Source organism: Rhododendron vialii, chromosome 11a, assembly GCF_030253575.1.
Source record: "Rhododendron vialii isolate Sample 1 chromosome 11a, ASM3025357v1".
Lineage (NCBI taxonomy): Eukaryota > Viridiplantae > Streptophyta > Magnoliopsida > Ericales > Ericaceae > Rhododendron > Rhododendron vialii.
In genome coordinates, this window is record NC_080567.1 from 36530420 (window position 1) to 36542538 (window position 12119).

General features: G+C 40.0%; 2 protein-coding genes across 5 annotated transcripts; both read right to left on the minus strand.

The window, feature by feature from the left end:
• Positions 1-92: 92 nt before the first annotated feature.
• LOC131308183 (protein TIC 62, chloroplastic-like) lies at positions 93-11287 on the minus strand. 4 transcript variants are annotated; one of them, XM_058335016.1, is made up of 13 exons: positions 11000-11287; positions 10596-10713; positions 10428-10500; positions 10298-10349; positions 9969-10142; positions 9348-9429; positions 9169-9241; positions 8957-9067; positions 8298-8450; positions 8046-8179; positions 7725-7937; positions 5860-6018; positions 5320-5626 (listed from the first exon to the last, which is right to left on the minus strand). In XM_058335016.1, exons 1-13 carry the CDS (start codon positions 11169-11171, stop codon positions 5572-5574), a joined length of 1569 nt encoding a protein of 522 aa, XP_058190999.1. In that variant the 5' UTR covers positions 11172-11287; the 3' UTR covers positions 5320-5571. The 4 variants fall into 4 exon arrangements, with proteins under 4 accessions (XP_058191000.1, XP_058190999.1, XP_058190998.1 ...); XM_058335015.1 differs by having other exon boundaries at positions 5860-6033; positions 11000-11284; XM_058335017.1 differs by lacking the exons at positions 5320-5626; positions 5860-6018 and adding an exon at positions 93-189 and having other exon boundaries at positions 11000-11286.
• LOC131308184 (protein TIC 62, chloroplastic-like) lies at positions 3446-4388 on the minus strand. The gene is made up of 3 exons (XM_058335019.1): positions 4303-4388; positions 4009-4182; positions 3446-3774 (listed from the first exon to the last, which is right to left on the minus strand). Exons 1-3 carry the CDS (start codon positions 4371-4373, stop codon positions 3720-3722), a joined length of 300 nt encoding a protein of 99 aa, XP_058191002.1. The 5' UTR covers positions 4374-4388; the 3' UTR covers positions 3446-3719.
• Positions 11288-12119: the final 832 nt, after the last annotated feature.

Genomic DNA, 12119 nt, shown 5'->3' on the forward strand with positions numbered 1-12119 from the left:
AAGGCCACAACTACAAATTACTTAAATGGCAAAAGGTGAAAGTGGCCTTGGTTTTGTTACATATTGACACTGTTCCTCCACTAGCTTTTCTGCAGGTAGAGCTTGAGCTACATTGTTCGCCACTGTAGACAATGGTGGCGGGATGGTGCATTTGGAGATGGTGATGTAGGAGGCCTTAGGTCATCGTATCTGAGGACGTAAAAGAACATAACAGCACAGGGAAAGTTACGAAATGAAATGAGAAGAAGTATCAAACTGACTTTGAGAATGCTTGTATTTTGCCAAGTAGTAAGGGAATGCTACTAGTACATTTGAATACAAACTACAAACCAGCTTTTCATAAATGAAACTTCACTAACTTCATTGTTCGTTTTCATCATATTTTAGTACTTTGAAAAACCTATTTATCGATATACAATTGGCCTTGAGCCGATTTAAAATGAGGAGGATACGAGCGTTTTACCAAAATAATTTGTTTTTCAACCTTTAAGGGTAAAATGGTCATTTCCTTTAGCGTACAAATGATTTTGGATCAAAACTACTTCAGTTAGAAAGTAGATTAAACAAGCTTTTTAACAATCTAAACCACGTGCAAATTGGAGTTTCAGCGTGTCCGAGACAAGCGTGCAAAATTTGACTTGTTAAGCACCTTTAATGCGCCTCAGGCGCATGCTGATGCTCCTCAGGCGCACTCCATTGCGCCCGGGCGCATCCTTACAATTTGACAAGTGAAACCACTGCGCTCAGGTGCACTCCATTGTGCTCAGGCGCATCTTTACCATTTAACAAGTGAAACTTGCACCTCGGGCGCATTTTGATGCTCTTCAGGCGCACTCCATTGTGCCCGGGCACATCCTTACAATTTAACAAGTGAAACCATTGCGCTCTGGCGCATCTTTACAATTTAACAAGTGAAACTTGCGCCTCGGGCGCATTTTGTTGCTCCTCAGGCGCACTCCATTGCGCCCGGGCGCATCCTTACATACTAACAACAAGTGAAACTTGCGCCTCAGGCGCACTCCATTGCGCTCGGGCGCATTTTGATGCGCCTCAAGCGCACTCCATTGCACCCTGGCACATTCTTACAATTTAACATGAAGTGAAACTTTGTGGGCTTGACACGGACAACCCAAAATCCGATTTGCGCATGGTTTGGACAATTAAAAAGCTTGTTCAATCTACTTTCTAACCCAAGTAGTGAGGGGATCCAAAATGAATTATACATAAAAAGAGGTGACCATTTTACCCCCAGTGGGTCAAAAATTAATTCATTTCGGTAAAACGCTCGCAACTCCCTCTTTTTAAATTGGATCAAGAATTACTATATGCCGATAAATAGGATTTTTAAAGTACTATAAGATAATGGAATGCACCTATGAGCATATTTAGCTTTAGGTCATGAAAAGTGGGTAGAAAGGAGAACATTATAAAAATCTCTATAGCCAATATGGGTAAAACACTTACCCTCTTGCCCTCCCTCAAAAAAAAATATGGCTAAAACACAATTTATGTTACATTTGGAGCTCAAATCCCTCGTTCTAAGCTATTTCGTCATTGTTTAGATGCTTCCCTTACAAATCCAATTAACTTGTGATCGACATTCTCTCTCTCTCTCTCTAGCTATTAAGCTGCCAACTGTTTTAGAGGCGCAACGTTCAAGAAAACAGAAGTTAGTACAATGCAGAAAAAGAAATAGAGAAGATACTGACAGATCAATGCAGAAAAACAAATTACAAACTATTAGCAAAAGACATAGAGGGACATTGCGAAAACGAGCTGGTGAAGAACATCACAAACAAAATAATGAAGAGATCTGGTATCAGTATAAAAAGATTAGAAGAGTCACATTTATGCTCCGCCACAGATATAATTATGCCCTTAAAAAGAATGACATTTCAATACTAGCTTTCTGTCAATGTGCACAGGGAGTTCTATGTCTAACTGTTTGGATATCACATTCTAAGCTTTATTGCCAAAAATACTGATCATTTAAGTGAACACATTAGATCTGCAATTTTTTCATCTTAGCAACTAGTACTAAATGTTGCGAAGAACCATGTTCACATTTTCACTTGCTTTGAATAGAAGTGTTTACCACCATACAGCAGCAGCATGGTAATAGATTTATAGGAGAGGGTGGGCTATGTTAGCTATTCAAAGCAAACCATGATTCCAGAGGCTCCATCCTACATTTCTTCTATTGTGGTCTGTGTGATTTACGTAGAGCGAATAAAGCCTTGGCATAAGCCTTTTAGACTTGCTAAGATACAGAAGTATGCAAAATTGGTTTAAAAATCACTAATTATCTTCTCATATGAGACTATGGCGTTTGATAGTAGTCATTGCAATGGCTATAGCAGCAGCGGCATTGAGTCCAGCTACTAAGAAGTTTACTGCATTCCTCAAATGCATAGAACTACAGAAGCATGCACGTGATAGACAACAGAAAACCTGAAGAGCATGTTGGAAAAAATGAGAGCTGTCATGATAAACTTATGCATAGTATGGTGACTGACGAGGGCGGTTGCAAACAAGCCGAACGAGCCAAGCCGAGCCGAGTTTTGTCGAGTTTGAGCTCGACTCGTTTACTAAACGAGTCAAAAACTTGAGATCGAGCCTTAACGAGCCGAGCTTAGTCATTTACTAAACGAGTCTCTTTAATTGAGCCAAGCTTTTGTCGAACGAGCCAAGCTCCACTCGGCTCGTTTACTAAATGAGTTGAAAACTCAAGCTTGAACTCGGCTCGTTTACTGAACGAGTCGAGCCGAGCCGAGCTCGCGAGCTGCTCGGTTCATTTACCGAACTTAGCCTACCTCCATTTGAAGTCCAAACCCCAAGGAAATAGGTTTAAAATAACATTAAAGATCTTTCCAGTGGCCAATTTTTTTTTTCCTTGCAGAAGTAATTCAAGATAACTATTTTGAAAAGTCATTTCTTTGCAAACTAATTGTATAAAGATTGCTTAGAGGCCCTCAGTCCTATTAAAATCGCGATCCTACCATGGTAAACTTCACTTCCCGATGAACGGTCAATGGGTAGGAAAGGTGATAACAAAGGGAATTATTTATATCCTTGAAGTCGATATCAATTAAAGAGCTTATTTTGGCGTCGTTAACATCATTATCATTGGGGGTACATCCGGACCGAGCTTAGATAGTACAGATAATCAAAATTGAACTCCGGCATACGTATCTCTCTCCGTTTTCTCCTCATTGCTTCCTTGTTCTTGTTAGAATACTGACACCACAAGGCTTTGTTAAAAATAAGAACAAAAGAGAGAGGAATTGAGAGGCGACAGAGATTAACTGTGCTTTTCTATACGCATTTTCGTCAGATTAGTACTTTTTGATTCACTTGTGTGCAGCCATTCATCAGCATACATGTTTACACTCTTTGAAAGAAAAACGGTGTGAGATAGAAGCACACAGAATCTATGCTGCCCCTGCTTAAGGAGCGCAAATTATCCGAGAGAGAGAGAGAGATGATATTATACTTCAGTATCATAGTGTTGTTGGTTTACAGCAGGTCAACATAATCAAAATGGAGTAATATTAAGCAACTATAAAGCGACGATAAGGTACCCAAAAATACCGAAAAGTACTCCTGCGATTTCAATTCTTTGCCTCTTATGAATCACAAGTAAATAGTCCATGCAGGTCCTTCAACGAGCAAGTCCTCGAGGAAATTTTGAATAAGAAATTGGTTGGCAGTAACTTTTTCTACAACATCCTTGGTGTTGGACATGGAGAAGTTGGAGGCTTTAAGTCCTCGTACCTGTTCAACAAATCGGTGCAAGTCTATGTTTAGTACTTAAAATAAGGCAAACTACTGAAGCTGCCTATTGAACTTTGTCTCATTAAGTAGCGTTTGGATGTTAGACTCGTAAAAGGTAAGAGATTCTACTTCGTCCTTCCTTGTCTCTTCTTTTCCCTCACACAGTTCACTCTCTATAACTACCCTTCTACCCAAACGGGACTTATCGTAAGGCCACAACTACAAATTACTTACATGGCAAAAGGTGAAAGTGGCCTTGGTTTTGTTACATCGTGACGCTGTTCCTCCACTAGCTTTTCTGCAGGTAGAGCTTGAGCTATGTTGTTCACCACTGTAGACAATGGTGGCGGGATTGACCCGGAGGGTGCATTTGGAGATGATGATGTAGGGGGCCTTAGGTCATCGTATCTGAGGACGTAAAAGCACATCACAGTACAGGGAAAGTTACGAAATGAAATGAGAAGACGTATCAAACTGACTTTGAGAATGCTTGTATTTTGCCATGTAGTAAGGGAATGCTACTAGTACATTTGAATACAAACTACAAACCAACTTTTCATAAAAGAAACTTCACTAACTTCATTGTTCGTTTTCATCATATTTTAGTACTTTGAAAAACCTATTTATCGATATACAATTGGCCTTGAGCCGATTTAAAATGAGGAGGATACAAGGGTTTTACCGAAATAATTTATTTTTCGACCTCTAAGGGTAAAATGGTCATTTCGTTTAACATACAAATGATTTTGGATCAAAACTACTTCAGTTAGAAAGTAGATTGAACAAACTTTTTAACAATCTAAACCACGCGCAAATTGGAGTTTCAGCTTGTCCAGGACAAGCGTGCAAAATTTGACTTGTTAAGCACCTTCAATGCGCCTCAGGCGCATGCTGATGCTCCTCGGGCGCACTCCATTGTGCCCGGGCGCATCCTTACAATTTAACAAGTGAAACCATTGCGCTCAGGCGCATCTTTACAATTTAACAAGTGAAACTTGCGCCTCGGGCGCATTTTGATGAGCCTCAAGCGCACTCCATTGCGCCGGGCAGCACATCCTTACAATTTAAGGAGTGAAACCATTGAGCTCAGGCGCATCTTTACAATTTGACAAGTGAAACTTGCGCCTCGGGCGCATTCTGATGCTCCTCAGGCGCACTCCGTTGCGCCCGGGCGCATCCTTACAATTTAACAAGTGAAACCATTGCGCTCAGGCGCACTCCATTGCGCTCAAGCGCAGCTTTACAATTTAACAAGTGCAACTTGCGCCTCAGGCGCACTCCATTGCGCCCGGGCGCATCCTTACAAACTAACAACAAGTGAAACTTGCGCCTCAGGCACACTCCATTGCGCTCGGGCGCATTTTGATGCGCCTCAAGCGCACTCCATTGCATAAGGAGCGCAAATTATCAGCATACATGTTTACACTCATTGAAAGAAAAACGGATGTAAGAAAGAAGCACACAGAATCTATGCTGGCCCTGCATAAGGAGCGCAAATTATCCGAGAGAGAGAGAGAGAGAGAGAGAGAGAGAGAGAGAGAGAGAGAGAGAGAGAGAGAGAGATGATATTATTCTTCAATATCACAGTGTTATTGGTTTACAGCAGGCCAACATAATGAAAATGAGTAATATTAAGCAACTATAAAGAGACGATAAGGTACCCAAAAATACCGAAAAGTACTCCTGCGATTTCAATTCTTTGCCTCTTATGAATCACAAGTAAATAGTCCGTGCAGGTCCTTCAATGAAAGTCCTCGAGGAAATTTTGAATAAGAAATCGGATGGCAGTAACTTTTTCTACAACTTCCTTGGTGTAGGACATGGAGAAGTTGGAGGCTTTAAGTCCTCGTACCTGTTCAACGAATCGGTGTAAGTCCATGTTTACTACTTAGAATAAGGTAAACTACTGGAGCTCCCTATTGATCTTTGTCTCAATAAGTAGTGTTTGGATGTTAAACTCGTAAAAGGTAAGAGATTCTACTTCATCCTTCCTTATCTCTTCTTTTCCCTTCACGGTTCAGTCACTATAACTACCCTTCTACCCAAACGGGACTTATTGTAAGGCAACAACTACAAATTACTTACATGGCAAAAGGTGAGAGTGGCCTTGGTATTGTTACAGCATGACTCTGTTCATCCACCGGCTTTTCTGCAGGGAGAGCTTGAGCCACATTGTTCACCACTGTAGACAATGGTGGGGGGATTGACCCGGAGGATGCATTTGGAGATGGTGATGTAGGAGGCCTTAGGTCATCGTATCTGAGGATGTAAAAGCACATAATGGCACAGGGAAAGTTATGAAATGAAATGAGAAGAAGTATCAAACTGACTTTGAGACTGCTTGTATTTTGCCAAGTAGTAAGAGAATGCTACTAGTACATTTGAAGACAAACTACAAACCAGCTTTTCATAAATAAAACTTCACTAACTTCATTGTTCGTTTTCATCATATTTTAGTACTTTGAAAAACCTATTTATCGATATACAATTGGCCTTGAGCCTATTTAAAATGAGGAGGATACAAGGGTTATACCGAAATAATTTGTTTTTCGACCTTTAAGGGTAAAATGGTCATTTCCTTTAACATACAAATGATTTTGGATCAAAATTACTTCAGTTAGAAAGTAGATTGAACAAGCTTTTAACAGTCTAAACCACGCGCAAATTGGAGTTTCAGCGTGTCCGGGACAAGCGTGCAAAATTTGACTTGTTAAGCACCTTCAATGCGCCTCAGGCCCATGCTGATGCTCCTCAGGCGCACTCCATTGCGCCCGGGCACATCCTTACAATTTAGCAGCAATTGCAACTTGCGCCTGAGGCGCACTCCATTGCGCTCGGGCGCATCTTTACAATTTAACAAGAAGTGAAACTTGAGCCTCGGGCGCATGCTGATGCGCCTCAAGCGCACTCCATCGCGCCAGGGCGCATCCATACAATTTAACAAGAAGCGAAACTTTGTGGGCTTGACACGGAACCCAAAATCTGATTTGCGCATGGTTTGGACAATTAAAAAGCTTGTTCAATCTACTTTCTAATTCAAGTTGTGGGGGACCCAAAATGAATTATACATAAAAAGAGGTGACCATTTTACCCTCAGTGGGTCAAAAAATAATTCATTTCTGTAAAACGCTTGCAACTCCCTCATTTTAAATTGGATCAAGAATTACTATATGCCGGATAAATAGGGTTTTTAAAGTACTATAAGATAATGGAATGCACCTATGAGCATATTTAGCTTTATGTCATGAAAAGTGGGTAGAAAGGAGAACATTATAAAAATCTCTATAGCCAACATGGATAAAAACACATTTTATGTTACATTTGGAGCTCAAATCCCTCGTTCTAAGCTATTTCGTCATTGTTTAGGTGCTTCTCTTACAAATCCAGTTAACTTGTGATGGACATTCTCTCTCTCTCTCTCTCTCTCTCTCTCTCTCTCTCTCTCTCTCTCTCTCTCTCTCTCTCTCTCTCTCTCTCTCTCTCTCCGATAGCTATTAAGCTGCCAACTGTTTTAGAGGCGCAACGTTCAAGAAAACAGAAGTTAGTACAATGCAGAAAAAGAAATAAAGAAGATACTGACAAATCAATGCAGAAAAACAAATTACAAACTATTAGCAAAAGACATATGATTTCAACTAAATGATATCTGCCCTCATTGCTACCATTAGCATCTGCAATGATAGGCTTCCACAGGGCTTCAATGTGATCAATGTTTCTCACTCCACCAGATGGGCTCTAATAATTACGAATATGAATATTAATGATACGAGTGTGTGTGATAATTTCTTGCAGCATTTGTGCATGTCTATCTGTTAAACACTTAATCCAACTAATGGATTGAATGCTTCATAAACGAATCACGTTGGAGTTCATGTATCCAGTTGAGAGAGTTGAACACAGAAGACAAGCAAATCACCGATAAAGAGGATAAGGTTTACAAATGAACTTACCTTGCATATGGGGACAAAGGACTTTCTTTCTTCAGTTCTGTCGGGACAGGAACTTTTTCAGTTGCAGTGCTTGGGGGTTCTGGAATGTTCATTTGCGCAGAAGGGGGAGACTCCAACGCTGCTGGAATGGGCTCCACTTTGTTTGCTTGAACAGCGCCAGCAGAAGTGCTGGGAGTTGGAGTAGGAGATGTGGGTGGCTTCAAATCCTCATAGCTTTGGAAAAGGGACAGGCCAAGAAAAAGAAAGCATGAACAGAGGTACAATTAATTTTGTCGGCGGACATGCATTTAGCCCCAGACATACTAGAATAAGATGGCTCACATAACATATGGAGAAAGCGACATTTTTGCCTTTTCTTTCGCTGCGGCAGGTTCTTTCTCAACAGGAGTGCTTGAAGGCTCGGATACAACAGTCTTAGAAACTGAAGACTGAGGCAAACCTGCAGTATCAAGTTCCTGATAAAACCCCAAAGCATATTCTTGTCAAGTTATGTTAGGCAATTAGCTTCAACAAAAGTCTCAAAACTCATATTTTATTCGTAAACGTCTCAAAAGTTTCAACAGCACTAAATACCTTCTGTGGTTTAACTTCAACACGCTGAGATGGAATCTTCATAAGTAGCTCCCCCATGGGAGTCAATGGCGCAGTTGTTTCTGCAATTACTTCAACCACCTTACAGTATGAAAGGCTACGGTTCTTGGCCATAAAGGCCATCAGTTCCGCTACCTGCATGTATTCACAAAAAGATTTTCTCTGATGGCTAGGTTCCAAGTCTCTTTAATGTGTAAGGTAGAAAAGACAGTGTTTGATTTCCCTCATTATTATAATGGCGAACTAGATTGCGCATATCAACTTGACGAATACCTTTTAACATCTGAGTCACTGATCAAGTAAATTGTAATTCATCATGATTATAGTTACAAATCCAACGTAATCAGATACTCACTATTGGTTGAAGTGTTGAAAAGACCAGATGAGTACAACCGCTAACATATACATATCTACCAATATCCCCTGACAGATCAACTAGAAAATATGACCAATGCTGAAGTAGCATTTCATTTCGTTGAATCATTTGTTCTTTCATTCCTTCAATCCTCTATATTGTAAGGCTAAGGCCCATAGGAGGATGCGATGGCAATTTGAGTAGTGAAACTAATAGGGCATCAAATACACATGCTTCAGAAGAAAAGGCTTGACATATTCAGAAAACAGATTTACTGGAAGAAAACCTGAAGGTTTGACACTTGACCACCAAATAAGGTGTCTTCGTTTGAAAGACTGATGTTGTGAGTTTCCTTGTAAGCATCAGTAGGTCGCTCCATCCCTCCGGGCCTCACTATCTGCAGTATAACATGATAACAACAAAAGACCGTATTTTAGGTCAATACATCCAAAACCCTGTGTTCGTTAATTTGTCTAATGCAGAATCATGAGAACTCACAGAGTAAGGGAGACCACTGGCTAGAAGTGCTTCTTCTGCCTTCCTTTTCCAAATCAGGACTCCCCAAAACAAGCTTTAGCAGCAGAAGAAAAGGATAGGAAACTCTATTGTTAGAAACTAAGTTATTTGTATTTGTCAAATAGAAAAATGTCTTGCAAACCAGAAGATTCGTGACTTACTTCAAAATTGCTGCAGGAAATCCAAACTTTTTTGTTCCCAGAGATGTAAGCAAAATGAAGTGATTAACTTTCGCAGTAGTTGCTGCACATTTGAAAAGGATTGCTATATTTCTGGAATAGTGGATCTAACTAGAACAAAAACTTGCTCCATTCAAAATTAAGGAAATTTCAACCTTTCAGGTAAAATCATTCAACATTTCATGCCCTTTCTGTCTCCACTAATGAAAGAAGTTTAAAAAAACGAATATAGCCAGATTTGAATAAGGGTATGAAGATGATGGTGGTGATGAATCTGATAGTTATGAGGATAAGCACTTGATAGATCAAGCCTGAGCTCAGCATGTCATGTCAGATACGATACAATGAACCAAACAATGGCGTAAGTTCAAGGTCATGAGCGGGCGTTTCGAACATCTATCATGGCTTATTTAAGCTACTGGTTCTCAACATCACAGATGTTAGGGAGCTGATAAGAATAACCATTAGCAGGCTAGCCACAATCCTTAAACTACTTGAGACAATATAAATAAAAAAACAGGAGATACTTGTTGAAACCATACTTTTCACAGCTTCTATCTCTCATTTCAATTTTAAATATCCCAAATTCTAAGTGTTTTTTACCTGCGTCGACAAGGTTTTTTGTAGCCTGATAGTCAATCCGGTATGGTCCAGTGATATCAAAAACCTCCTTCTCGCTGGCTCCAATGCAGCATATAACGACTGAAGCATTGCCTAATGCTGGCACAATCGGATCCTTCTCCAAGTCACACTCTACAATTTCAAGCTTCTCTATAGCTGGGCTAAAGACCAAAGAAATCCTGTTATTTGCCATCCAAGTAAACCTCAACAAATAATAGTTAGTGATCCAAACAGTTCATTTTTATCACAGAGATGAAAAAGACGCAGTAAAAATATCGGAAAAAAGAGCTTTGAAAGCTTTACTTTCTTACGTTTAGTTCCATCACTTCCAGCCTCATCACCGAGCTTCATCTGCTGAACACTCTGTAGATATAAACACACAATTTAGTTCAACATTGCAGTGCAAAAACAATGCACTTTATCATAAACCAAACTCCTTACTTGCAAAAGAGATTCAGCCCTCTTAGCACTTCGGACACCAGCTCTAACTTTGAAACCCAGTTTCAAAAGCTCCCTGCGAAATGACTCCTCAGCAAAAAGAATTAAACAAACTGCAAGGCCATTCTATAGGTTCACTTTATTGTAAAGGTAGTAACTATAGAATGTAACCTTACGGTCCGTGACCCAACTTTTCCAGTAGCACCAGCAACAAATACAAGATTGTCATCTTTTGAATTGGCATTCTTTGGAACTGCTTCAACAGCCTTTGAGCTAAATTTTGTAGCGCCTAACACGTAGTCACAGACATGCATTACATACAGGAACATTTGTAGCATGATGCTGCTTAGCTATATAAAGACTAATCTTTGAAAGCCCTTTTCTGTAAAAACAAAGACTAATCTTTTCATTGATTCCTGGAACATTTGGGAAAAAGAACTAAATCCTCGGCTAATCAGAACAACTCTTCTTGAACTTTTGTTCTAGTTTTAGAAATTTCAATGAGATTCACACATTGCATGGGGGGGGGGGGGGGGGGGGGGGGGGGGGGTGGGGAAGACAAGACATTGCGGTACCTGAAGTTTGAGCTCTGAAACCAGAGAATTTGAGCTTTGTGGCATTTGGGTACCCCTTACAATTGGGAATCTTGATCACTTGACCACCCACAAACTGTTTCTCTTTCAAACCAACTTGGGTAAGAGCGGAGGGTATGCGTGTCATGCTGTTTGGTTGGAAACGAAGCTCCATTGCTAGGATCCGAGAGAGAGAGAGAGAGAGAGGGTTCAATCTTGTGGTAGTTTACAATTTAGCTGTTGTTGCTGCACCTCCACTCCATGTAGATATGATGGACCCCGCTGGAAAAAGGTTCCACCGTGAGACTGGTGGCCACAACCGTGCAACAAAATCACCACATTATTCTCCGTAAATCCTACCACATTTTTCTGTGTGAGGGGGAATTTCAATTCGGAAGTAGTACTAGTAACAGATTTAACGCCCCGGTTCGCTTGGCACATCCGTGTCGTCTAATATATTTTTGGACAACTCGGATTGAAACCCTTTTTCTTCTCTCACCCCAACACTTTCTCTCTCCAAATTCAAGCTGTTCAAAAACGCAATTGACGACTCAGATGCGCCGACCGAACATCACATGATACCCGCTCGGTATTGAAAAATTTTCCCGGTTCCCGAACATGAAAATTCGGTCTCACCCGTATATATAGTGTTTGCTTGCATTTTCGCACCAAAATTGGGATGGGATAGCTTTTAAAATTCTGCAATGTATATGAAATTTTCATAATCTTGAAACTTCTACTAATATCTTTCTCCTCCTATTTATCTTGTTTTGGAAAGCAAGATACTCTACTACTCCTATAAGAGAATCTCACAATGTAATGTATTACGTGGGTGTTTGCTAAAAATTATTTTAATAAATTTTTATATTCTAACTTCTAAAAATCAATTAAATATGTTTGTCAAAAGTTTTACATAACTAATTTTTAGAGTTTTGAGAACTTGAAAAATAAAAATTCTAAAATTGGGTTTGGATAACTTTTGAAATTCTGCAACACAAATTCTCAAGAAATAAATGAAATTCTCATAATCTCGCAACTATAACAAACAAATTTCTCGACTTCAACCAAAATCTAAAATCTGCGGTAGAATCTAAAGCTAAAATCTAAAATATAGCTTCCACAC

Bases quoted from the DNA above. Each gene is read 5' to 3' on its own strand.
- LOC131308184 (XM_058335019.1), bottom strand. From the start codon at position 4,373: ATGATGAAAACGAACAATGAAGTTAGTGAAGTTTCTTTTATGAAAAGT. The intron at 4,183-4,302 runs GTACTAGTAGCA...TTACGTCCTCAG, and splicing joins TTTGTAGTTTGTATTCAAAT to ATACGATGACCTAAGGCCCC. The intron at 3,775-4,008 runs GTAAGTAATTTG...TTTGTTGAACAG, and splicing joins CCACTTTCACCTTTTGCCAT to GTACGAGGACTTAAAGCCTC.
- LOC131308183 (XM_058335015.1), bottom strand. From the start codon at position 11,171: ATGGAGCTTCGTTTCCAACCAAACAGCATGACACGCATACCCTCCGCT. The intron at 7,938-8,045 runs GTGAGCCATCTT...CCTTTTCCAAAG, and splicing joins TCGCTTTCTCCATATGTTAT to CTATGAGGATTTGAAGCCAC. The intron at 5,627-5,859 runs GTAAGTAATTTG...TTCGTTGAACAG, and splicing joins CCACTCTCACCTTTTGCCAT to GTACGAGGACTTAAAGCCTC.